Source organism: Balaenoptera physalus (assembly GCF_965194825.1).
Source record: "Balaenoptera physalus genome assembly, chromosome: 13".
In the NCBI taxonomy this organism is placed as follows: domain Eukaryota; kingdom Metazoa; phylum Chordata; class Mammalia; order Artiodactyla; family Balaenopteridae; genus Balaenoptera; species Balaenoptera physalus.
In genome coordinates this window covers 52788485-52816471 of record NC_138892.1, presented here as the reverse complement: position 1 = coordinate 52816471, position 27987 = coordinate 52788485, and the positions used below count along the sequence as shown (strand labels likewise).

General features: G+C 42.7%; 1 protein-coding gene across 1 annotated transcript in view; it reads right to left on the bottom strand.

Moving 5' to 3' along the window:
• GNS (glucosamine (N-acetyl)-6-sulfatase) overlaps positions 1–27987 on the bottom strand; it is a 59252-nt gene that overhangs the window by 16846 nt on the left and 14419 nt on the right. The window contains exons 3-13 of the mRNA XM_082422794.1: positions 27690–27896; positions 25351–25416; positions 24812–24910; positions 23116–23283; positions 21396–21478; positions 20053–20171; positions 18233–18336; positions 9962–10063; positions 3352–3459; positions 2204–2314; positions 630–790 (exon numbers count right to left, since the gene is read on the bottom strand). Of these exons, the coding sequence (XP_082278920.1) occupies positions 630–790; positions 2204–2314; positions 3352–3459; positions 9962–10063; positions 18233–18336; positions 20053–20171; positions 21396–21478; positions 23116–23283; positions 24812–24910; positions 25351–25416; positions 27690–27896 (1328 nt within the window). The remainder of the gene's footprint in view (positions 1–629; positions 791–2203; positions 2315–3351; positions 3460–9961; positions 10064–18232; positions 18337–20052; positions 20172–21395; positions 21479–23115; positions 23284–24811; positions 24911–25350; positions 25417–27689; positions 27897–27987) is intronic.

Sequence of the window (27987 nt, the reverse complement as noted above, 5' to 3'; positions counted from 1 at the left end):
CACACACAGCTCAAATGCATGGTGTGCTGACAGCCATGTTACTGATGAAAAGTTACTGTTAAAGAGGAATGAGAGTAGGAGGAACAGAGCTGACTTAGTAGGTGAGCGTTAAATATCTTTCCAACCTTCACATATTGCAGCGGGCTTATTTATTTAGACACTTGAGAGTTCATACTTTCTATTTCATTGTGTGTATTTAATATATTAAATTTACTGGCAAGTATTCAAGTTTCTGTAATTGGGGCTTCTGAGAAATGAAATGAAAGCATATGCTCTCAGAGGCACTAGGGAACAGGGTAGCCCTGGGTCAGCTTACACTAAAGCAACCCCAGATGTCACCAGTGCCATCAAGTGGTACCATGACAAGCATCACAGGGAGGAAGAAGAGCCCCGTGTGGTACGGGCAGGGCTGCGCCTCCAGCTGTAGCACCAACTGGCTGTGGAGAGCAGCTCATTTTCCCAGCACAACTGGCTGCTGCGCTGGGACACAGTGTTCCCCTTGTAAAGCAGAACAGAGAGAGACAGCTCAGCTCAGAGCAAGGAGGACCCGTCAGGCTCCCTGTGCCTTCAAGAATGGCAGGACTGCCAGAGACCACTGAACAAAGTTTCTGAGGACGATGCAAACTTACCCGGGGTCAAAGACCCCTGGAGTGCGGCAGGTTGGTCCAGAACAGGACTGTAACATCATTAGACGATAGTTCATCTTTCCTAAAAGCTCTGGGTCTATACTTTTAGCAATGTTATTGATTTGGTGTGGGTCTGCAGTCAGGTTATAGACTTCTACAAACACCTACAGGAAATGAAAAGATGGAGGCAAGAAAAAAGCAAGGGTTACATTTGAAGAAATACTCATGTGAGTTATTTCTATATGGGAATGGAGGAGGCAGATTAAAGACCAAGGCCCAGGAGAATATCATCCGGTCTCAAGATTCTCAAAAAGCCCAAGGGTATAGAGGAGACAATGGAGCATCTGTTCTGGGGGTTGAATTGCTTTGGGTCTATGGCCCACATGCTGGAAAGGGGCCTCCAGCATCCCTGTGCCTTCAGGCAGTCAGGAGGGGAGAGAGGGGGAGAAGCTTATTACCTTCTGTAATTAAAGCAGAGAACCGAAGGCTGGACCCTCAAATGGCAAGGGCTCAGAAACTAGACTTAGTAATGAGGTTACTGAGTGAGAGCTGACATCTGAAGTTTATCTTTGCCTTACAATTGTGAAGATTCAAATGAGAACAGATACGAAAGTACTCTAACCTGTGTTACAAAAATGTTAAGTTTTCCTATTTTAAAAAGCAGTTTTGGATAAATAACACCAATTGAGGAAAGATCCAATATTATTTCTAAAATTAGACACATCTAATATCACTGTTTCCCCATAATCTGTACTTTGTTCTCCAAACTGGAGTTAGTGACAGGCTAAGAAGATGTACTGTAGATAAATTTTGCCTATAAAGGCTTCAAGTAGCTGCCCTCGGACTATCACTTTTAAAGCAGAAGGAACTGAGTTTGAGGGAAGCTCTCTTGCTTGTTGTCCGAAGTGCTCAGAAGCTACAAATAAATAGAGAGCAAGTCAATTTCTGAAAAACACGAAGGGCACCGGCTCCATATGGCAAGATGTGGGCTGCCAGATGGGGTAGGTGCACACTCGCTGATAAACAGTAAGAAACCACACGGGACGGCAGTCAGTGTGATCCTTCAGATAATCCACGCTGATCCGGGCTGGCTGAAAGCCACCTTCCTCCAAGGATGCTGCCTTTAACCTGCTAATCTGTTTGATCAGCACTGGACTGCACTGTGGTGGCGACAGAAGGGTCTGAACCATGCTGGTTGCCAAGAAACTTTCTAAGAGAGGCCCCAACTCCTTCCATCTCCATAGAAGTTGAGGCACCTTACCTTCACCCCAAACTTTCAGAGAAGCAAACAGACCAGGCATGTAGCATCCTGAAAAAGTGAACTGCGTGCATTTAAAGTGTACGTGTGGGTGATGGTGGGAGTGGAGAAAACCCCACCCAGCAAGGTGAGTTAGAGAAGTCAAGTATGGCCTTGTGCAATCCTAGTTCCTTAACTGACGGAAACCCAAGGGCAAGTACAGATAAGAAACCCATCCTCCCCAGGGAGCATCCTTGGAATTGTTCTTCTGCCACGAAGTTCAGCCAACAAAGCCCTGGCAGTAGACACAAGGGGTGGGGGAGGCAGCAGGCCCTCTTACCTCCTGGTCATCAAACTCGCAATACTGTAAATTCCACATTTCTGACATGGTCCTCACACAGGCATACGTGTTGTTATATGCATCTTCACACACACAGTCTGGGAAACATTGCTGTAGGGACATTTAAAAAGTTAACTGAAGAGCATTCTTCTACAGTAACGAATGCGACTTGCTTACCACGGCGGCCAGGTTGGCTCAAGCCAGACATACAACTGGACAGAAGTGAGGAAGCCTTTCACAGAGAAGTAAATCAAAAATAGATGTGAGGCTCTGTTCCTTACTGAGGGCTGACTGGATTAAGGAACACGGGGTGTGGCTGCTTTGTCTGTAGACTTGCCATCCCTGCCTGCTACTCTCCCGACAAGAATTAGCTGTAATGAACACCTGTAAAACGTATGGGTTGGTAAGGAGAAGAAATCAATACACGGATGAGTCACTGCGAAGGTGTGGTAGGATCTTTCATCCTAAAGGGTTGGAGAAAAAGGCTGAAATGAGCTTTGCGGAAACGTCGGTAAGTTAGTTGTTTATGAGTGCTCTTATCACCAAACAGGACTTAGGTCTTATTCCATCCTGCCCTCCATACCATCTTTGGTTGGTTCTTTACTATATTGTAACACTCTGGTATTCGGCTCTTTATTCTCTTTAGAGAATGGGAAATAGGAGCGCCAACTCCAAATTGGAGTTGGCGCTCCTATTTCCCATTCTCTAAAGAGAGGCTAATGTCACTGTTACCACCTCCACGACCAGCCTGGCTGCCAGCAAATCAAGACACACGCCATGGCACGGTTACAGGTGGAAACGCCGTCTCTCTGTTGGATGCCACTGATAACATCCCTAATGAAAAATGGTACCGCGATTGGGAAGGGTAGAAAAAGAGGAGGGGGTGCTGATAAGGTAAGAAGATAAGCAGATATGTGAACTTGTTCCGAAAACTGGAAGAATTCGAAGTGCACCTTCTGACAACAGGTGGGAAGCATCATTTTTCAGGATTATTTTTACCTCTGTCTATCTCCTGATCTCCCAGAGTCAAGTGACAAAGTGACAGGAGGAGGACTGAGATGAAGAGTTTCAGCACTTGGCACATCTAAACCAATGCCATACTGTGCTGTCAGTGAGAAAGCTACTAAGCCAACTCGGGCTACACTCACGGACACTCCAGGACTCAGGGAAGGACACGTTGGGTCGGTGACGTTACGGCCTTCTCCTTGATATTCCACCAGGACATCCGATCGCCAAGTCAGGTTACTGGCTCCTTTCTAGAAGGAAGAGCAAAAGTGGTTTCTGTGAGGCATGTAGACTGTGATAAAGATGTCATTCATTAATAATGTTATTCATTCTACTGCTAAAGGGGACTTGGGAGTCAAAACACATTGGACTGTTCGTTCAGTAACTGAAGGGAATGACTAAACCAGAGACATCTGAAGGCTACCGAGTATCATGTTTGGTATTTATAGAGTCCTCACAAGTGATGTGAATTGCTTGGAGCATTTAATAGTTATTTCCCAAGACTACTTCTGTGAAGCAGGTCAGGAGCTACGCAAGAATCAAAGTCACAGGGCAAGGTGCTGAAGGTTCAGATCAGAGTAAACAATACTGTCTGCAAACCCTGTAAGAACTCTTCTAAGCTCATACTGAGAAATTCAACGGGGCTGGTGTGCTAAGGACTGTATTAGGGTTGAAGTACTTCTTGATGGTCAGAATGACGATACCATACATATATCAACTCATTTACTTTTTGCTGCACATCAGTGGAGCGGAAGGAAAGCAGCAGCAGCATTTGCAGTGGGGAAGTTTAAGGCAGGTACACAAATGATGAAAGGAGGAAGGATCTAGGAGTAAGAGGGAGTTTGGGATCAAAAGAACAACGTGAGCACAGGATGGAAGCAGAGCACCTGGTGGTACGGGTTCCTGATATCCAGCTTTCAGACAAGGAAGCAGTGCCAAGGCAGGTGGAGAGGCAGGCTGGTACCAAACAGAAAAAGGTCCTGATAGCAGGCTGCCCACTTGTTCTACAAAGAACAGCAGGTGATGCGAAGCTACGGGAAGGAGGGGTGGGGAAGGGGGTTTGAGCAGGGAAGTAACACAGCTAAGGCTGTGCTTTAGAAAAGTCGGCCCAGCAGCCGCAGAATCTGGAGATGGAGTGAAGACAGGGATGGGGAGGCCAGGTTAGAAGGGGCTCTTAAAATGGTCTACAGCCTTAGTAGTCAAAGTCTGGTTTGTGATCTATCAGCAACACCTGGGGGCTTGTTAGAAATGCACAATCTTAGGCCCTACTTTAGCCTTAAGGAGCCAGAGTCTGCATTTTAGTAAAATCCTCTGGTGACTCATATGCACTGTGAAATTCGAGAAGCACTGCTCCAAAACAATGGTGCTCAAAAATGTGCCCCCAGCAGGATCAGTATCTGCTGGGAATGTGTTACAAACACAAATTCTTAATTGCCCGTGGGAGTGGGGAGTCATCTGCATTCGAACCAGCCCCACAGGCACTGCTGATGAATGCTAGTTTGAGAACCATGGCTCTAAGGACCCGAGTGGACCTATTTAGCCTGGTGACCACAGTGGGGAATGCATGATGGCCTGCACAAGGCCGTGGAATGCCACAGCTGCCTGGAAAGGGAGAGTCAGAGAAGAACGTATTTCCTAATCACTATGCTATGATGAAACCCGAACAATCCTGTGCCGATGAAGGTCTCAGAAATCGTAAGTCACAGGATACTTCAGAAGCTGCCGCTCCCCTGAAAGAAACCATTCTGCCAACCCCGAGCCACGGAAGCTGGGGGTCAAGGGAAAAGCTTATCTGTCAGATTTGAGTGGACCTCAAAACCCCACACTTAAATGTCAAAGTATGTAGGGGTAAAAAGAGTGCCTGGGAGGTCTAGAGCAGAGGCCTCTAACTTGGCTGCAAATTAAAACCACTGGGGGAGACTTGAAAATCCCAAGGGCCAGGTCACATCTTGGGCCAATTAATCAGGCTCACTGGGGCTGGGACCCAGGTGTTAGTATTTTAGTTTCCCAGGTGATACTAATGTGCCACCAAGTTTAAGACTGATGGTCAGGAGGGGTCACGGTCTGTGCCTTTACAGTCTCTGTTGCAACTATTCAATTCTGCTGTTGTAGCAGGAAAGTAGGCCAATCAATAAATACATGGAGGCTGAGTTCTGAGACACCTTCATTTACAAAAACCGGGGGTGGGTTCGACTTGTCCCACAGGGGCTGGCCAATCCCTGGTCTACAGCAGCCCTATCCAGCAGAACTTTCTGACTGAAATGTTCTGTAACTGTTGCCCAATACAATGGCTTCTGAGCAACTGATATGTGGCTAGTGCCACTGAACAACTGAATTTTTCATTTTATTCTAGTTAATTTAAATAGTCTCACGTGGCTAGTAGCGGCCGTATTAGGGCAGAGCTAGAGGTATAACAGCCACAAACTGCTCTGCAGCCCTAATACATCAGAGGTTTCACTGGACCAACCTCCAAAACAAAACAACAAGGCAAAGAGCCATGTCCTAAGTGGCATTTCCAAAACTTTGCAGAGAAATTAACTATGAAATAACATAATGATTTTAGCCCTGTAGTGAAGGGTTTTTTTTCCTAATTAGAAATAAACAAGGTATACAGTATAAGATTTGTATAGGAAGAGTTAAGAAATGTAAATTTCCCTCTATCTGATCTATAGATTCTATAGATTCATTGTAATTCCAGCTGAAGCCCAAAATGATTTTTCAGGCCATCTGAAAAGCTGTTTTTAAAGTTTATAGGGAAGAGAGGTAACCGCCTCTTAGGATACCCCTAAGAACAATGAGAAAGGTGTGCCCACGCAAAGATTTAATATACAGCTTTATAACAAGATAAAAAGATACTGGTTCAGGGAGAGACAGATCTGTGGAACAGAAAAGACAGCTGAGTATTTACTGAGAAAAAAATGAAATTGGATCCCTGACTCCTACCACGCAAGAAAACCAATTCTAGATACATCAAGGACTTGAATGTAGAGGCAGAACTACAAACCTTTCAGAAGAAAATCTGGGAGCATTGTTTTCTGACCTCAAGATTCAGAAGCATTTTTATAAACAAGACACAAAGAACACTAACCATAAACTGAGATGATTTATACATTCAACTCCTGTGTTCTCATATCTTAATGTAGGGAAAAGACAACAAACAGCAAGAATATAATGGGCAAAAAGAGGCATTTCACAAGGGAAGAAGCACAAAAGGCATAATGAAAGCTGATTCACTGATCAAAAACCCAATTTAAAAAAATGCGTAAAGGATCTGCATAGACCTGTCTCCAAAGAAGACATACAAATGTCCAATAAACATATGACAAGATATTCAACATGATTAGTCATTAGGGAAATGTAAATCAGAACCACAATGAGTACCACTCACACCCACTAAGACATAATAGAAAGACTGGTAACAGCAAGTGCTGGCAAGGACGTGGAGAAACTGGAACCCTTTTACACTGCTGGTGGGAATATATAAAACGGTGCAATCACTTTAGAAACAAGTCTGGCAGTTCCTCAAAAGGTTAAACATAAAATCACCACGTGACCTAGCAATTCTACTCTTAGGGATACACTCAGGAGAATAGAAAACATTAGTTTGCCCCCAAATTTATACACAAATGTTCACAGCAGTATTATTCGTAATAGTCAAAAACGGGAAACAACCCAAATGTCTTGTCAACTGATGGGTGGATAAATAAATGTGACACATCCACATAATGGAATATTATTCAGTAATAAAAAGAAAAGTACTGATACATGTTACAATGGGGATGACCCTTTTCAGCCAATCACAAGAGACCACATACTGTATGATTCTATTTCTAGAAAATGTCCACAGTAGACAAATCTATAGAGACAGAAAGTAGATTAGTGCCGGCCTGGTGCTGGGAGAGGGAGCAATGGGGGAGTGACTGCTAATGTATTTGGGGGTTTCTTTTTGGGGTGATGAAAATGTTCTAAAATTAAGATTATGGTGTGGCTGTACAACTCTGAATAACTGTAAACTTTAAACTTCTGAATTGTATAGTAAGTGAATTAAGCTGTTAAAAAAATGATTCATCTCGGGCATCTCTGGTGGCGCAGTGGTTAAGAATCCGCCTGCCAATGCAGGGGACACGGGTTCAAGCCCTGGTCCGGGAGGATCCCACATGCCGCAGAGCGACTGAGCCTGTGTGCCACAACTGCTGAGCCTGTGCTCTAGAGCCTGCGAGCCACAACTACTGAAGCCTGCACGCCTAGAGCCCGTGCTCCGCCGCAAGAGAAGCCACCACAGTGAGAAGCCTGCGCGCAGCAACGAAGACAAATGCAGCCAAAAATAAATAAATATATATTAAAAATAAAAAAAGATTCATCTCATTAATAAAGAAATGCACAGTAGGACCAAATATAATTTTGATCTTTTTCACCCCCTAGATTGGCAAATATTAAGTAGTCGGACAGTTTCATATAGAGCAAAGGGAATTCTCATAAGTTACTGGTGGGAATGTAAACTGATGACGATTTTGTACAATAACTTGGTAATATTTGTAGGAATGAACATGTGAGGTTCCTGTAACCTTGGTGCATATACACATGCTCACTGGGAAACATGTATGAGAATGCTATAGAAGCAATGTTCCTAGAACAAAACTGGGAACACCACAAATGTACATTGAGAGAAAACATGATCAAGTAGTGATGCATTCCTTCTTACAATGGAATATTAGGCATCTGTGAACAATATGGATCAATTTGCAAACAATGATGAATTGAAAAAAGTCCTGATTACAACTGGTAGAATATCACTTTTACAGTGCAAAACAAGACAGGTATTTTTCCCCCCAAGATAGGTATGTTGTTTAGGGACACATCCGTGATAATTACTAAAAAATAAAAGCTAGAGATTAACAACCGTAAAATTCAGAAAAGTGCTCATTTGTATGGGCAGGTAAGGGGTGGGATGGGGAGGAGCCCATAGGAAGATGCATCAGTGTGGGGAATATTTCAGTTCTTAAATGGGGTGATGGGTTCATGTGTATTTCTTGTGTTTCATAACTTATGTGAGTTACGGGTATTCTCTTGTATAAATCATATATTACCTAATAATAAATTGTGATAGACTCAGACAAATCAATGAGGAAGAGTCATCTATAATGAGTATTGATCCTTCAAACTTCTCTATGCTTAAACATATTTACATACATATTTAATGAGAAAGATGCTGTTTTGAAACTTTTTCTCCCTATAGTATGTGGTGGGCATGTTTCCAAGTCAATGTATACATACCTGCACCATTTAGTGTTGGTTTAATAGTCTATTGTTTAATTGTGTCACAATGTGACCAATTCCCTACTGTATATTTAGGTTTTCAATTTTCTTCTATTAATACATGTAGTTTTTTTTTTTTTTTAATTTTATTTATTTATTTATTTATTTTTCGCTGTGTTGGGTCTTCGTTTCTGTGCAAGGGCTTTCTCTAGTTGCGGCGAGCGGGGGCCACTCTTCATTGCGGTGCGCGGGTCTCTCACTATCGCGGCCTCTCTTGTTGCGGAGCACAGTCTCCAGACACACAGGCTCAGTAGTTGTGGCTCACGGGCCCAGTTGCTCCGCGGCATGTGGGATCTTCCCAGACCAGGGCTTGAACCCGTGTCCCCTGCATTGGCAGGCAGACTCTCAACCACTGTGCCACCAGGGAAGCCCCAGTACATGTAGTTTTTATACTTAGCTCTGGGCAGTGCTAGGCACTAGGTACTCAAATATTTCCTTTTTTAAAATTTCTTTTTATTTATTTATTTTTGGCTGCATTGGGTCTTCGTTGCTGCGCACAGGCTTTCGCTAGTTGCAGCAAGCAGGGGCTACTCTTCGTTGTGGTGCACGGGTTTCTCATTGCATTGGCTTCTCTTGTTGCGGAGCGTGGGCTCTAGGCACGTGCGCTCAGTAGTTGTGGCTCATGGGCTCTAGAGTGCAGGCTCAGTAGCTGTGGCGCATGGGCTTAGCTGCTCCACGGCATGTGGGATCCTCCTGGACCAGGGCTTGAACCCGTGTCCCCTGCATTGGCAGGCGGATTCTTAACCACTGAGCCACCAGGGAAGCCCCCTCAAATATTTCTTGAATGAATTTTGTTTTCTTAAAATAAATTCTCAGATGGGACTGCTTGATGTGTATTTTGCAGTGATGGGTCTTATTAAATTAGCTTACTGATAGCTTATACTGATTACATTTCAATGAACAGAGTCTGAGTAGCTTTCATTTTCTCAAACTTCTGTAAATACAGGGTATTAATCTTTTTAATCTTTGCCAGTTCTACAGGCGACAGAGGCCTCCTTTAGTTAAGCATTTCTTTGATCAGCATTGAAGCAATTTTTTTGCACTGACTTTGGCCATTTTTAATTCCTCTGGGAGTTGACTATTCACTTCTTTTGCCCATTTTTATACTGGGGTATTAATCTTTGCTTTTAAGAACTCATCTATTAAAACTAATTACCCTTTTTCATGTATGTTGCAAATATTTTCCCAATTTGTCACCTGTTTTAATTTTATGATGGGGCTTTTGGGGGAGAAGGGAAAAAGGGAGGATATAGAACTCTGTTCATGTGTGTCCCGTCTTTTTTTAAGAAAACTCCTTCCCACGACAGATAAGAGAAAAATTCTATCCTCTGCTCCCCTAATTTAACAGCTTTAAGATTTAAATTTTAAGTCTACTTACATAACCTGGAATTTATTTCAGAATCTTGGCTCAGGCCTGATTTAGGGCTTTATACTCACCAAAATGGGCAAGAAAGACATCCCATCCATCTGTGTCTTATTCAGATTGTAGCCAGCGATGTCCAAAATAGTAGGACCCAAGTCAATGTTAGCAACGAGCATCTATGAGAAAGAGGAAGAAACAGTCAATTGATCTAGAACACAGTTCGTCCCATTTTCCTTTTCTATCTATACTAGAGTTCTCTTCCCCCCAACCCACCTGTGAGACAAACAGCACTTACTATTATCTTTTGTACAACCCATACTTCCTACTGCATATATTCAAATATAACTATAATAATTTAAAATACAAAACATAAAGCCTTATAAAGTTTATAATACATGCTCCTGGGAAGTTAATGTTTATTCTACCCATACTGTTACCACTGATAAAAACATTTTTCAAGATTCCTTTAGGATTGCCTTGAGTCTGTTACGAACGATGAGAAAAATGTCCGGCTATTTTATACAAAGTGTTTTCCAACTTGATTATTCTTATTAGTTCACTAAACTTGACTTCAAATTGACTCCTGACGTTTTTTAAAGGCTCAAAGGTTGAATGCTTGTCACCAATGAGGATGTTAGCCTTTTTAATAGTTTTTTGAAGTGACAACACTGGTAAGAAATGTTTGCAGTAGTTTTTGAAGACTGCAGAAAACTCATCCCAACAATGCATCAATAAGTTTCCTTAAAGAGCACAAAACTTGGATGTTTTTATTTTTTAAATTTATTTTCTTTTTTAAAAATAAGTTTATTTTATTTATTTATTTTTGGCTGCGTTGGATCTTCGTTGCTACACATGGGCTCTTCTCTAGTTGCGGAGAGCAGGGGCTACTCTTTGTTGCGATGCGCAGGCTTCTCATTGTGGTGGCTTCTCTTGTTGTGGAGCATGGGCTCTAGGCACACGGGCTTCAGTAGTTGTGGGTCACGGGCTCTAGAGCACATGCTCAGTAGTTGTTGCGCATGGGCTTAGTTGCTCCACGGCATGTGGGATCTTCCTGGACCAGGGCTTGAACCCATGTCCCCTGCACTGGCAGGCGGATTCTTAACCACTGCACCACCAGGGAAGTCCCAAAACTTGGATGTTTTTAAACAAAGATTCTAGAAATTAAAGACATTGTCCAGCATTTATACCTTGCCATATCTCCTTGATTTATTGGACTATTTTTCTTCTGTATACAATACCGCTACCAGGCCTAAACTAGCATAGTCCAAAGTCCAATAGGGATAGAACAGGAGTCATACGTGTAATTTAAAATTATCTAGTGACCACATTAAAGTAAAAAAAAAAAAAGAGGTGAAATTCATTGTAAATATTTAAATATTACTATTTCAACATGTAAGCAATACAAAAAGGTGATGAGATTTTACTTTAAAAAAATTTTTGAATTAAATGTTTGAAATCTGGTATTTTACAATTATAACATCTCAATCTGGACTATCCCATATATGTTCTGGCTCAAGAACCACATGAACTTTTGTAGCAGAGAGTCTAGAAGTCACGTGGTCACAGGCTAGAAAAAGCCTTGGAGTGATGGAGACAATCCACCAGGGAAACGAAGGGAACTAGTGTTCACTGAGCACCTATTCTGGGCCAGTGCTTAATGCTTATCCTCATTTAATCCTCCCCACAGTCATAGAAAGCAGTATTTTCCCCATTTTACAGATGAGGAAATGAAAGAGAAGTAACTGACACAAAGTCAGCAGCCTGTAACTGGAAAAGCTGTCGTTTACTGGAAATAAATAACAGTCTTTAAAACTGTTGAGAGGGACTTCCCTGGTGGTGCAGCGGTTAAGAATCCACCTGCCAGGCCTTCCCTGGTGGCGCAGTGGTTGAGAATCTGCCTGCCAATGCAGGGGACACGGGTTCGAGCCCTGGTCTGGGAAGATTCCACATGCCACGGAGCAGCTAGGCCCGTGAGCCACAATTACGGAGCCTGCGCGTCTGGAGCCTGTGCTCCGCAACAAGAGAGGCCGCGATAATGAGAGGCCCGCGCACCGCGATGAAGAGTGGCCCCCACTTGCCGCAACTAGAGAAAGCCCTTGCACAGAAACAAAGACCCAACACAGCCATAAATAAATAAATAAAGAGTCCTGGCCAAAAAAGGTGATGATTTACTTTCTAAAAAAAAAAAAAAAAAAAAAGAATCCACCTGCCAATGTAGAGGACACGGGTTCAAGCCCCAGTCCGGGAAGATCCCACATGCCACGGAGCAAGTAAGCCCGTGGGCCACAACTACTGAGAGCCCACGTTCCACAACTACTGAAGCCTGCTCGCCTAGAACCCGTGCTCTGCCACAAAGAGAAGCCACCACAATGAGAAGCATGCACACCACAACAAAGACCCAATGCAGCCAAAAAAAAAAAAAAAAAAACCACAACTGTTGAGAAAACTCAGATCATCTCAGGAGAAGCCAAATGGGGATTTAAAAAAAAATCTAATCCTATTAATTTAAAAACAAAACCGAAGTACAGACATGAAAGGCAAGAAGCACCGTTCAGTAGCAGCCAGGTTTCCTGGTAGCTAGGATGGCTCCTGGAGGGCAGAGTGATACACATATCCTGGCTCTGAACCAATCAGTGTAACTCTGCAGCTGTTGGAAATTACCCTTCAGTGGCAGGCAACTCACGGGAAAAGCAATCCATATGTTGCTGAGGATAAAAAACACAAAAACTATGTCTCTAGGGATTACACAAGACCCGGTGTTAGAGATATCTTTCCTGGTTCCAAGTACCCCAGGCAGACTGAGCGGCTTAGAATACAGTGAACAAGAGTGAGTATGAATACGGAAGAGACCATAGCAGGAAAGGAGAGACAAGCAGAGACACCACCTCCAGAATCAGATAAAGGCAACAAGACTCCAAAATGTGACTGACAGATCTCCAGTGATGTCCAGAACATGAATGAAGTCAAGTCAGTCCCACAGGTATTATTAACATGTCCAAGGCACCAAAACAATAAAACCCACAGAGATAAAACAGTGACTGCCAGTCTCAGCAGGAATTGCCTCGAGCCATCAGCAATGGGTGGGAGCGCCCTCTAGTGGCAGTTTGCTCTATGGGGGGAGGGGAGGAGAAAGGTCTGCAAGATCCAGGACAAGTCAAGTAGCTAATTCGGCACAAGTACCATAAACGCCATCACCAGGACTCTTTCTTCCCAGGTATCTAAAATGATCACATCCTCCCTAAAAATGACGTACAAATTCTCTTCCTACTGGGTTTTGTTTGACTAAGACGTAGAGTCTCAAAATTAGCATACAGTGTCAGGAGATGGGAGACTTCTAGTAGATACCAAGTATGGGTGAAGAATTCAAGAGAGAATTATACCTCTCTCTGGTTTTTATACAGCCAAGGATTAGAATGGATACTATGAGCCCATCACCCTAATGACATCTAGAAACATTAGCATTTCAAGTTCCTAAAATGGTATTATTGCTTTTATCACTGAGTATAAAGATCCATTTAAGGACTGGAACAGGCTTCCCTGGTGGCGCAGTGGCTGAGAATCCGCCTGCCAGTGCAGGGAACACGGGTTCGGGCCCTGGTCTGGGAGGATCCCACATGCCGCGGAGCAAATGGGCCCGTGAGCCACAACTACTGAGCCTGCGCGTCTGGAGCCTGGGCTCCGCAACAACAGAGGCCGCGATAGTGAGAGGCCCGCGCACCGCGATGAAGAGTGGCCCCCGCTTGCCGCAACTAGAGAAAGCCCTCGCACAGAAACGAAGACCCAACACAGCCAAAGATAAATAAATAAATAAATAAATAAATAAATAAAATATAAATTGTTTTTAAAAAAAAAAAAAGGACTGGAACAGAAAACGCTCTGACAAGACCAAGTAAATTATTTCATGAATCACAGCCTCACAGTTTGTTTGGGAATGTTCTTAGGATTAAAGTATATATACGTTTTGATCAAACATAAGGCCCTAAAAAACTCTGGGGGGCATGAGATCGAGGGATATCATGCCTTGAACCTGCTCATTTTTTAGCTCTGGAAGAAAGACAGTGCTGCAGAATTACCCAAAAGAATAAGGGCTCCCAGGAGGGTACATCAGGTTTTCAAACAGACTTTTAAGCCCTGATGTTAAAGAGTTCATGTAAGGCTTTCAAAAAAAAGACTCAAAGCACACCAGAGAGCACCTCAAATCCATCTACTGAAAAGCACTAGGGAGGAGATACGGGGACATATGTATATGGGTAACTGATTCACTGTGTTATACAGCAGAAGCTAACACACCGTTGTAAAGCAAGTATACTCCAATGAAGATGTTTAAAAAAAAAAAAAGAAACAAAAGCACTGAAAGCAGAGAACTCTACACGTCTTGGGCTGCTTCATCTGGATTTGCCCCTCACACCCCACTTCCCTAACAAGGAGTAAGCCAGGGCGTCACCTAGTTACACTTGAGAATCTGCCCTTAGCATCCTCCCAATTTCACATGGGGAAACCAAGGCTTCGTCTATCCAAAGTCTTAAAGCCAATAGGTGGTCTTCCTGACTCCCAGTTCAGTTTTATTTCCCCCGGATCATGCTATGTCATTTCCATTTTCGTACTAACCTTTTCCTTTCTTAAAGCCCGCTTGAAGAAATTCTACCACCAGATCTAAAGCTAGATTCATTTATAGCCAGAGGAGAAGACCTCAGCAGCCAATGTTTGGCATCCACCCATACCACCGGCCCCTGGCTCACCCCAGCAGCCAACACAAAGCCAGATCCACTGGTCAAACGTGTCCTACTTTGGCTACTAGGCTGTTGCCAGCGCAGCTCATTATGCTCAACTCACCACCCTGTGGCCCTCACACAGAACCTGCACCAAGACAACTCTGCTGCCAGCACACGACGAGTCACCCACCATCTCTGACACACTGTGCTAGATGGAAGCGGGGCACTTCATACGTCTCAAACCACATATGTCAGCACAGAGTGTCAAAAACCATGGTTTTTTTTTGGCCACGCCGCTGTGGGATCTTAGTCCCCCAACTAGGGATTGAACCCAGGCCCTCAGCAGTGAGAGTGCAGAGTCCTAACCACTGGACCACCAGGGAATCCCCCAAAAAACCATGGATTTTGAGAATAGACAGTTAATTTTCAGACCTGGTTCTGCCACTTACTGTGTGACCCTGGTAATATATCCATTCACACAACTTGGATGTCACCCACTGTATGTTAAGGGTTGGGTATTTTTTTTTTTTAATTACAGTTGATTGACAATGTTGTATTAATTTCTGCTGTAGAGCACAGTGATTCAGTTACACACATATAGAGACACATTCTTTTTTTTAAATATGCTTTTCCATTATGGTTTATCATAGGATATTGAATATAGTTCCCTAGGCTATATAATAGGACCTTTTTAAAAAATTTTTATTTTATATTGGAGCACAGTTGATTAACAATGTTGTGTTAGTTTCAGGTGTACAGCAAAGTGATTCAGTTATACGTGTATCTATTCTTTTTCAAATTCTTTTCCCATTTAGGTTATTACAGAATACTGAGCAGAGTTCCCTGTGCTATACAGTAAAAGGACCTTGTTGTTTATCCGTTGTATATATAATAGCTTACATGTGCTAACCCCAAACTCCCACTAAGAGCTGGGTATTCTAAGTTCGGATAATACCTCTCAACTAGGGATTCCTAGAGTCAAAAAGACAAACTCAGTCGGGTGTGGTAAGTGTGAGGCCAGCTGGGAAAGGCACCCACTCCATGTGGGGCAGGGGTCTACAGTGACGTTCATTTAGGGGAGCCCTAAACCGAAGCCCCGAAGGACAATTAACTTAGCCAGGTGAAAGGGGCATGAGGTGGGCATTCACACAGAAGGAGCAGCCAGCTGTACAAAGGCAAGGAGGTGAGAGAGATGGTTCAAGTAGGAAGTAAAAGTAGTTCAGGACAACTGCCACCTTGTGTCCCTTGAACAGGCCAAGCTCATTCTCCTATCTGTGCCTTCACACGCACCGTTCTGCAGCTCAGGATACCCTCCCACAGATCTTTGCATGACTCAATCCTTCTTGCTTGACACCCGGGTCTCTGCCCAAATGCCTCAGAGACTTTCACTGACAACTGAAGCTCAGGTATCTGGCTCCCCCTGACACAGGGAGTTAAGAACTGATCTTCTCTGACTGCTCTTGCTGTGGCTCCAAGTCTCCTGGTATACTGCACTGGCACAGGAAGATACTTAAGGAATACTGTTGTCTGAGCTGTAGTGTAATGGTTGAGTGCACAGACTCTGGTTAAGTGTATAGCAGCCAGACTGCCCGAGTTCAAGCGCAGGGCTCTGATATTCTTTGGCTACAATCATCTTGGGTAAATCGCTGAACCTGTATACCTCAGTTTCCTCATCTGTAAAATGGGGATAACAGTATTCATATCTCATAAGGCTGTGAAGGTTAACTGAGTTGATACAGGTAATACATTTGGAACAGCACCTGTCACATCCTAAGCATTCAATAAAGGTTATTATTGTTGAAATGGCTTCCTAGGACCTGGTTTCACTTAGATGGCTTAGAGAAAGTGAAGCTTCTGATTGTAACATTTAGTGCCATTGTTAACTTGAAGGAAAAAGGAACAGTCTGTTCCATGGGCAGCTGGCTGACACGTCACTCTGTTCTCATCAGCCTCCTTCCCCGCACCGGTTAGACATGGCCCTGCTCCTCGGAAATGCACACAGGTGCAGACGTGTTCTCCTCAACCAGCTCCCGACACCAAGATCAAGAAAACACTTTTAAGACTGAATGGTCTTCCAAACTTGCCTACCTCCGCTGACAGGAGAGGCCTGTTTAGAGGGTAATGAATTTGTAGTGGAAGGTGACTGCCTTTAGGAATGTGGGTCTTAAAAGAAAAAGAAAATTCAATTGCACTTACGAAGGCCATTTTAAGTTTCTGAGAGAATTTTAACAGAATTCCATCAAGAGCACTGTGAAAGGAAGTAAGTGAAGGGCAGACGTTTAAACAAAGTAAACATTAAACCCCCAAATTAAACTCAAGCACCAGTATACCCAGAAATTCTGACCTATTTTCCAGTTTTAGCTTAAATAATCCAATTGCTCATTTTCTTTTGTCTCACAGAGCTGGGACTGAAATTGTGGTATTAGGGAAGAGAAAACAACTGGTAGAGCCTATCAATTCTTATCTCCCGACATTGGACCAGTGTTTTGGATCAAGGTGCCCATGAACTCTAGGAACAAAGTACCTCAGTATCAGGAACCCAGTTTGAAACCAAGTGGAAATGGTAACAAAAGAATGTGGTACTTTATGACAGTACTAGGAGAGAGAATCAGTAAAGTAGAAAGGCATTAGTGAGGAAGAGCCCCACAGGGAGGGGGACTAAATTCTCAGACAACACCCTTTCTGCAGCGTTATACTCAGAGGGAGGTCAGACCAGCAGCAGACGTCACCTGGGAACACCTGGGAGCAGGCTGGTATGCAGAATCAGACTCTGCATTTCAACAAGGCCCCCACGGGACGTGCACACACAACAAAGCCTGAAGAGCTTTGCTCTCCCGGGCTATGGGCCCCAAACTGGGCTGCCTCTCAGAATCATTGTGAATTTAAGGAAAAAAGCAGAGGCAGGGATTCTATTCCAGTCCAAGTGAGTCAATCTGAACCTTTCTAGATGCTGAGCCTTTCAGTTTCAGAAGGTAGTTTTGATGAGCATCCTGGTGGAGAGTCACGGCTCGAGGACCAAGTAAAAATCTAGTCTCAAAACACAAGCAAAAGCTATTCACGCTGATATGATACGTACACATCTAATAGTGGGTGGCCAGCAGTTTACTGGTATTATGCTAAGTGAAATATGTCAGACGGAGAAAGACAAATACTGTATGATATCACTTATATGTGGAATTTAACAAATACGACAAACTACTGAACATAACAAAATATAGAGAACAGATACAGAGAACTAGTGGTTACCAGTGGGGAGATGGGATGGGAGAGGAACAATACAGGAGTAGGGGATTAAGAGCATTAGGGATAAAATAAGCTACAAGGATATGTTGTACAACACCGGGAATACAGCCAATATTTTAAAATAACTAAATGGAGTATGACCTTTAAAAATTGTGAATCACTGTATTGTACCCCTGTAACTTATAGAATATTGTACATCAACTATACTTCAATTTAAAAAAAAGAAAGAAAAAAGAATCACTGTTTGCAAGGCTTATAAATACACTTGCAAAAAAATCTTAAGCCAATCAGCCTTCATCCTCAAAGGAGGAGAAACTGAATCAGTCTCCTCTTAGGAGGAAAAGCTTTCTTTCCTCAGGCAAATGCTACATCACCTTGTCAGCAACCTACCTTGCTTGTCTGATTTGGTTTGATCCCAGGCCCTCGAACCAACAGTGGAACTTTGATATCAAACTCATACAGCTGTCTTTTGTCTATTGGCAAAGAAAACTGTCCTGAAAAAAAAAATGCATAGGGTAAAGATGGAGCCAAGATAGAAATGTCACTCATGCATGCATTCATTCAATAAACAGTAAAAATAAAAAACAGCCTTGTTCTACTAATTATGGTGTCTTAATGGAAAGCTTAAATTTGCCTGGGTCTCTTATTACTACGAGGCAGGAAACAATGAGCTCATCTTTAAAAAAAATGCCTAGAGGGACACCCTGGTCTGAAACTGGCAAATTCAGCAAAAAGAATGACTAGAAAGTATTGAAGCAAAAATACGCTATTTAGGTATGACACTCGACCTGATCACAATTGAATGAAGTTACTCTAAAAGCTGCTAAATAAAGGGACAAAACCATTTATCCAGCCTTTCCTGAATAAACTATATTTCAAGATAACCAAACAGTTGATGAGGGGAATTTCCTGAGGAATTCCAGCCAGTAAATTCAGAAGGAAGGACAGAGTTATGAAGTCAAACTTTGCAATTTCTGAGGGAATAGATTTAAGCAACAATCATCAATGGAAGTTTTAGCCACAAAAGGTCATAGGATGGGCTCAGGTTGATACCACATGAGCCATCAATCAGTAACAGCATCCCTAAAGTGAGGCAAGCAGACACCCCAGCGGCATGATGTGAATGAATGAAGCAATAAGAAGTACATAACAGCATCAACTAGAAAGCATTCTTGTTGAAAACGTGAACTTCTATTAAGACTCTAGATCTAACTACCAATCTACAGAAAATGTTGAGTATAGATAAACGAGTTAAGGCATCACATGAGCAATTAGCTACATATGGAACGTGAGATATTCTAAAGGACAGAAGACCAGTTTTCCCAATAAATCCGTGGCAAAGGACAGCCTTAAGACACATAAAAACTAAAGGTAGCATATGGACTTTGTGTAGGTTCTGAAAGGTAATGAACTAGTCAGATGCACAACCAAGTGCTGACATATGGAATCACAACATCTGGAGTTTCTTCAAAACCTTCTAGCTAAAAAAGAAACATGAAGAAGGTATGAGGAATTCAAAAGATTGGCCTCGTGCAGCTGAAAATCAAAGCTGGACAATGGGAGTTATTTTACTAGTCTCTACTGTGAGTGCTTAAAAATATTCATAACAACACATGAAATGCCTAATCAATCTGCTCCTGTGCAGACAAACCTCAGATTAATTCCCTTCAAGTTTAGGAAACTTAAAAGAGTGGAGAAAGGAAAAAATACTGATTTTTAACTAGAGAAGGTCCAAGTAGAAAGGATGAAAGTCAAGGACACGGGGGTGACTCATACTGCAGTTGTGAAAAGACAAGAAATATAAAACAAAACTCACACACACCAAAACACCTCATTTCACAGGAAAGTTTTTCCCAGGACAGCCCTCTCGTGGTCTTCCTGTGTCAAATGTCATACCCCTATTCCCCGAGATCCACTGTCCTTAAAATCTAGCTCAGTTTCTCACCTACTTCATAAAGCCTGCATCTAACCCATCAAGCTCACTCTCTGCTCAGACTCCTAGAACACCATGTAATTCAGCCTGTGAAATAGAAAATAATGAACCCTGGTCTCTCACCAGGGGAAATGAGCTGGCCCTCTAACCAGAGGGGCCCTGAGGGCAAGACCCTCCCTCTGGCCTGTCCACTGCTGCAAAAGGACAGGAGCTCCCTGAGTGCTACTGATTGAGCGAGAAAGGAAAGGCACCTCGCAAAGGTCATGGTGCCCCTTACCTGTGTGATAGCCATTGTCTGAGGTGTAAAAGATGTAGGTGTCATTGAGCTCCCCGCTGAACTCCAATCGCTTGACCAACTTCTCCACAAGGTCATCAACTGACAGCAGAGTCTGCCACCTGGATGTGAACAGAGGGCAGCAATGGGACTTCAGAGACAATGGCTGAGGTACTGCCATCTTGCCAAAAAAGCAAAAGCAAGGTCCAAAAAACACCTCAAAACCAAATCAAAACAAAAACACTCCCAACCTCCTTCCCAAAAAAAAACCCCTCAGAGCCACTCTCCCCAAAAGCTCAAACCCCCATTTCCTTTCCTTCCATTCATTGCAAAACACAGATTAGAAAATTCCAGCATACAATTAGTTGATTCCAAATTTAACCTATTCTACAGAAATAAATGAGGCTTTTTATAACCAGTAAGCTTTATTATTTATCGTGGCTGGTGATGAGAATAAAAGACTATTGGAAGGGAAAGTTGTCAACTCAGCACTGACTGATAGAGATGAATTCAGATAGACCTGGCTACAACAATGTTTAATGGTCGAACTAGGGGTCAGCGAACTATAGCCATGGGCCAAAGCTTGACCACTGTCTGTGTTTTTGTTTTTAACTGTGGTACAAAACACATAACATAAAATTTACTGTCTTAACCATTTTTAAGTGTACAGGTCAGTAGCGTTAAGTATATTCACATAGTGGAACAGATCTCCAGAACCTTTTCACCTTGCAAATCTGAAACTCTACGCCCATGAAACAACAACTCGCTGTTTGCTTTATGTATAAAGTTTTACTGCAGCACAGCCATGCTCATTCATTCTTGTCTTGCCCAGGGCTGCTTTGCGCTCCAACAGCAGAGCTGAGCAACAGCGACACAGACCATACGGCCGACAAGCCTGTAATATTTACTATCTGGCCCCTCACAGGAAGTTTGCCAACCCCTGGTCTAAAACTAAATGCACCTTAAGAGAAAGTAAGAATTTCCTGAAAGCTAAAAACTGCAAAGGCAAATATTCTGCCCTAGCCTAAGCCTTTGGGTCTCAGGCAAATATTGGGGCTAATCTCTCAGAAAGCGACCTTTCCTTTAGATATAGAAAATGGTTAAAAAGACCAAATGGCTCCAATTTGCAATGTTTTAACGAGTCATAAAAACGGACTGTTTAATTAGACCTGAGGTCCAAAGGCCACCTTGCAGCTGAATGTGAAGACCTCCCATCAGAGTCTCTCCCGACACCTTGCTACCCTCTGATTTCTTCTCAGAAATAACCACGTGGTGCAGTTCCCTGTTCATGGGCTGCTTCTGAGGGCCCTCAAAGACCACCTAGACTGGAAAGGGGCAGCTCTTACCTTTTCCTAAATGCAGTATCTAAAAACTGTATTGAAGAATTAGTCATTGGCGTCTTGGCTTGCCTAATTAACCAGTGCTTGTTCTAAAATTTAAAAGAAAAACAAAAGTTAACACCAAGTCACCACAGTCAGACTACTAGAATAGATAATGAAAAGGATCATGTACTCCAGCAAAAAAGGAACTAACTGGAGCCTGTTTAAGCAACTTCAGATTTTCCCTCCACCACCCACCCCCCCACTTCCCTCCCCTGTGTTCGTAAAAAAAAAAAACTTTCTGCAAATTATCACTCATTCTTTAGCTTCTTCTCATCACCTCCTTAATGGCAGAAGGCCTGGGCTCCTTTGTTAGCAGCTTTAATAAGAGATCTCATGAAAGATACTGGAAACTACTAACCAGAAGATTAAATTTATAACTTGGGTCTACCACCCAAACTATAAAAGGATAAATATCCACTTTACCTTCCTCTAAGTTTTGCCTAATAAGTCATCATTCCATGGCCCTCTATTTTCCTACCTATGATAGCGATCATCCTTGGACCTTAGGAAAAATCTCATCATAGCAATTTCCTAAAACTTCAAGTCCAAATCTAGAGAAGTCTTCTCATATAAATAAAAAAGTCACAGTTAAAAAAAAAAAAATTGCCAAACACCATTGATTCTCTCTCCTCCCTATTCATAAAACCCTAAGCTGCCATCTCGCAAACCGTGATCCTCAAAGCCTTTAGTTAGCATGCTTGACAAATGCTATAGAGCATCTCTTCCTGTTGCAAATTCATGTCAGAACACGAATAACTCTGAGAAATCCTGTAGCAGAGTGACTTATTTAACCTGAAGTTTCTAACCTTACTTAGTCATGGGACTGTCTATGAACTTCTTTTGGAACACAGAGAGAATGGCACCCAGGTTTCAAACTCGGTTCACTCATCTTTAATGTCATCCATGGCAAGCACATGCCTACAATGTGCCAGGCAACATGCCAGACGTTTCTGTGTATTTTAATCCATACAAGAGTTGCAGGAGAGGTCAGGATCCCCGACTTTAGAGAGAAAAATGCAAGTTAAGCATCTTGCTCATGGTCAGGTCACCTAGCCAGAAAGCGGTAATACTGACTCTAACTCCAAGACTCATTCTTTCTACCACCTCACAAGCAACTAAGATTTCTGGGTAACAGGCATGAGGCAGTAGAAGCTTTCTGCCTTTGAACTAGCAAACTGCCAATCTCCCGTGCCAAGGGAAGGGTAAGTGGCATACGAAGTGAACAGTATTTAGGTCATGGCCTGCTCTGGCTCATTTCTCCATTCAAATTCCCTTCCCAATCACGTTGCACTGTGTCACCCCTCTTCTTCCTATGCCTTGGGCCTGGTAAGGGCCACCCAAAGGAGACTGCTGCAGGCCCAGCTCAGCCCCAAGGGACATGTCTCAGCCACTGCCAGGCAGGAGGAGTGCCAGCACAGAGGTTATCAAAAGAGCCTGTCGTCAGGAAAGATGGCATTTCTTTACCATTCTCCGCCGACTCTCCAGCTGCTCACTGGGTGTGTGGCAGGAACCTTACCTGATTTCTGAAGCAAGTGTATACTACCTAGTATATTAGCGACAGGTGCAATTACCTTTAAGAGATTTAGAAGGAAGACCAACTATATGATTCAAAGGCTCCCTGACAAGTGTATTACGCAATTAATCACGTCGAGCATGGTTTAATGCAAGGGTTAGGGGAAGCTACCGTTCCGTGGATGTTGAAGTTCTTGTTTCTTGGTGCAAAGACGTTCTGGAAGGTGTTCTGGTACTGAGGTGCAGCTGTCCAAGGCGAATGAGGTGCCGGAGTGGAGATCATCATGAAGAACGGCTCAGAATTGGACTTGTAGTCCAAGAAGTCCAAGGAGACATTGGCCTGGCATACACAAAGATCTGTCATTGCTTACCCTACCTCACAGCTGAGGACTTGATAGATACCTGTTCTCTGGTGAACAGGTGTACAGGGCCCTATGAGCTTTCCACCAATCTTAGCATACGATCTATGTCACAGTCACTTGCAAGCGTGTTGCTGGAACAGATCGTTTGGCTTTCAGGCAAACACAATAAAAAATTGAAAAGCACACCATCGAAGAAAGCAATTAGGATTTTGATGATTTTACATGACCTAAAAATTCTTATGCCTCCCATAAGGAAAAAAAATAGTAGTTCAGCCATTTTAGTACTAACTTATATTAATGTAGCTTGGAGTATATACATTTATGCAGCTTAGAGTATATACGTTTGATGCTTTAAAGAACATAAAAAGAGAGCCAACCTAATTCACAACAGTGGGAAAAGTGAATTAAGTTACTGTAATTTTACAAAAATATGTAGAGTAGCTATCCTAAGTTATGCCAGCTGAAGTAGCTAAACTAAGCGAATAATATTAAGTCCAAATACACCACACCAGGGTTTTAATTTATATGGACTTAAATTTTTCGTTTGCTTCTCTGGAGATACTTTACGAAAATGAAAGCTTCCCACATACATGCTGTGTTTTTAATTTTCTAGTTGATTTACATCTTCATTTATTCCCAACACTAAACTCAAAAGATACTATCAATTTCTTATCACCATCCCGTCCCCCTACTTTACTCCAGCCCTGTCAAGAAACCCTGTGGTTTCTCTAACCTGTCAGGCATACTCCTGGTTCAACACCCTCACGCTTTTTGTTCCCTTTCCCTGTGGCACTCTTTCCCCTGATCTGTATAGCTCACTCTCATCTCCTTTAGGATTCTGCTTAAATGTTATCTAAGTAACTCCCATACCCTGCCTTATTTCTCTAACTAATCGCCATCTAACAAGACGACACACATATGGGTAAATAAAATCCTCCACTAAAAGGTTACCGTCCACAGAATCAGGGACTTTGTTTCATTTACTGCTGAACACCTGCTATAATGGGTGCTGAAGTACTTGGTGAATGAATGCCCTATGGGAGGGCTGTCATTAGATACATCTTAGACAGGAAAGGACAGTCCCAAATTCCCCTCCCGATTTCAGTATTTTTTATATATAATATACAATGCCTGAAGAACTCCCCTATCCCTATCCCGCCACCCTCATGATGAAGCTGCCATCTTGTAGCTTGTGAGTAAAACTGGGGTCAAGAGTAGGAACCCCTACAAAGTAAAACCTCTTCAAAGTAATCTCCACAGTCTTAGAGATTAGCCTTTGGAAAAGGGATTTGCTGCTGGAATTTCAAGAACATTAGATCTTAGCCTGGCTTAATTACAAAGAAAAACACCCTCAGGAGTTTTTAATCAGCTGGAAATATTCTTTGGCAGTTAGACCAAGTTATTATTCATGTTACCCAACATTAACAAATACAAGTAAAGATTTTCTAGGCAGAGACTTTAATTAAACATGAGCTAAAGTGCAAGGACAGAGCTTCAGTAACTCACCAAAACATCTGTCAGGTAGTCCACACTGTAGTTTTCACCGTGCTTCCGTGCCTTCCCATTGATAGAGAGGGTATAATTATAATATTTAGAATTCTTTTCCTATTAAAGAGAGGAAAGTAAGATTTTTTTATGAGGTCAGCACACAAAATGAAAGTTGGAAACCATGCTGGGCTAAACTATACTCTGTTTAAATAGTGATAAGACCAAAAAAAAAAAAAAGGTAATTGCTCAAGTCAATATTGAATTGGACTTTCTGACTAGGGTTTTATTAACTACTAGCATAGTTTCAATAATATGTCCTAGTTTAAAAAGCCAGAAATGGATCCGGTAGAACAGCAAAATATGTTGCTAAACCTTGTGGAATGCAAGACAAGTATCCCACAGCAGAGTGACTCACAAATCAACAGACTTTCTTCTAAGGAGACAAAATGGCCAATCATAAAAGCAAACCAAATAATGTCAACATCAGAGCTACCGCAGAAAGTAAATAGCATCTGTAGGGTTGTGCAGAATTGTCACTGACTTCATTAATCACTCACCAGGGCGTACCAGTAACTCCAGCCTAGAGGAACGTGTGCTAGTCCACCCGCATCTGGGGCTCCATACTGGAAATCAAAACAAGCAGCGCATTAGAAGTCCCTAGGACAGGACCAGACCAAAAGGAAACAGGAAACTTTCAGAATCTTTTTAGATCAGTGCCTGAAACATGGTAGGTGCTCAATTTCCTCAAACACATAACAGTCAAAAAGTAAAGAACATTAGGGCTTCCCTGGTGGCGCAGTGGTTAAGAATGTGCCTGCCAATGCAGGGGACACGGGTTCGAGCCCTGGTCTGGGAAGATCCCACATGCTGTGGAGCAACTAAGCTCGTGCGCCACAACTACTGAGCCTGCACCCTAGAGCCCGCGAGCCACAACTACTGAAGCCCACGTGCCACAGCTACTGAAGCCCACGTGCCACAGCTACTGAAGCCCCCGCACCTAGAGCCCGTGCTCTGCAACAAGAGAAGCCACCGGGATGAGAAGCCTACGCACTGCAAGAAGAGTAGCCCCCGCCCGCCACAACTAGAGAAAGCCCGTGCGCAGCAACCAAGAACCAATGCAGCCAAAAATAAAATAAATTAAAAAAAAAAAAAAAAAAAGTAAAGAACACTATCATCCTAGGAACTTCTGAAGCAGGAGTTGGCAAACTATGGCTGGAGGGCCAAATCTAGCCTGCCAACTGTTCTGTGTGGCCAGCAAGCTAAGAATTTTCTTCCAAACATTAAAAAATAAACACCAATCAAAATCAACTATACTTGAATAAAAAAAAAAATCAAAAGAGGAATATTTTTGTGACAAGTTACATGAGATTGAAATTTCAGTCACGGTGAAGTTTTACTGGAACACAGGCACACTCATTGGTTTATGTAAGTCTGCTTTCCTGCTACAACAGCAGAACTGTATAGTCACTATAGAGACATATGGCCTGCAAAGCCTGAAATATTTACTTCTGGCCCTTTACAGGGAAAGGCCACAGAGCTTAGGCCACATGGCTCATTTGCTGAGCTACTGATGGCCTAGACTGAATGGTCCAGCCAACCTTGTGGCTAACAGCCCAAATCATCAGACTACAAGCTACCAGCCTATCACTTCAGCTGTCCTGCTGATGAAGTCTACTTTTGGACTCAATTTATCTGATGAGATGAATTAAGTGAAGAGACCACAGAATCATCCCATTTTATCTCGACAAGGCTTAATACTGCCCATTTAAGGCCGTGTCTCTAAGAACTAAATCTTTGTATTTTTTTTTTTTTTTTTGGCTGTGTCTGCGACATGTGGGATCTTAGTTCCCCGACCAGGGATCGAACCCATGCCCCCTGCATTGGAAGCACAGAATCTTAACCACTGTACTGCCAGGGAAGTCCCCTAAGTCTTTGTATTTTGAAGAATTTCTAATTTTGTATATGTTAGATGATCTTCAACATGCAAAGCAGTGTAAGGTCTCTTTATGACCTATAGCTTTAACCCATCACACTGCTCATGATTCTTTTCAAACTGACTCATTTTTCATCAAATCCACAAGGTTGCAAATCCCCCAACTGTTGCGGGGAGGGGGAGAATTAACAAAATTCAGATCAGATATTAAGATCTCTAGCAACCACAGATAAAGTACATAAGAAAACGTACATCTTCTCTTTGTCCTGAATCCCCAGTTTTATTTTAAGAGATAACCCCAAACACTCTCAAACACATTATTTCTTTTAAGCCTGAACTTTGACTAAATGCTAAGGCCAATGTGGTGGACTCGAGGCCCTGAAATGTGGCCTTGGCAGGTCACAGTGAGGCCTCCCTCCATCCAGGCCCTCGCGGCCAGCACACTAACCACTCAGCCACATGCTTCAATGGCCTGAATGTCTCAGGCTCTGGGTGCTTTTCCTTCAACACTGATCTCTCCACAATCTGCTCCCAGTTTTCAGAAAATGGGTTAAGCATTAAGCTGTTATAATTCAGGAAAAGATGCCCAGAGGAAAAAATTCTTCACTCCAGTCCTGATAAAGGGGAAATGGAAACAAAGATACCATGACAGCCAAAGGACAAGCAGAATTCTTCAGGAAAAGGGGGAAGATGCATCAGACCACAGCAGTCCTAAGACAATTTTTAAACAAATGCTCCAGAGACTATTTAAAGAAAGAATAACCACAGTGCCCAAATCATGTAAATACGTTTATGTAAGTTCTGGTTTAACAGGCAGATTAAGAGAAAACAACATATACCAAAAACCGTTTAACATGACTTGAACGGATGCTAATTAAAAAACAATTAACATGAATCATACTAATTCACATTCAAGCTGTTTTTAAAAAGAAAGAAAGGGAATAATTAGACCATTCAACATACCTCATTTAAGTATTTCCCTGCAAAAAAGGTTTGATAACCACACATTGATCTGAGAATTGCTGGGAAAGTATCTGGTTCTTGGATCTTCTGCCAAGACTTACTGCTGCAGTTTCCCTCCAAAGTGTTGTTAACGACGTGATGGTTATGTGGGTACTTCCCTGTCAGGATACTGGCTCGGCTTGGACAGCAAAGAGCGCTTGGCACATACTACAAACGGAAGAGAAACAAAAAAGGCAAAGTTACACAAGACAGATGGATTTCTCATCATTTCTAAAGAGAAAGCAAGCTGCTCAATGCT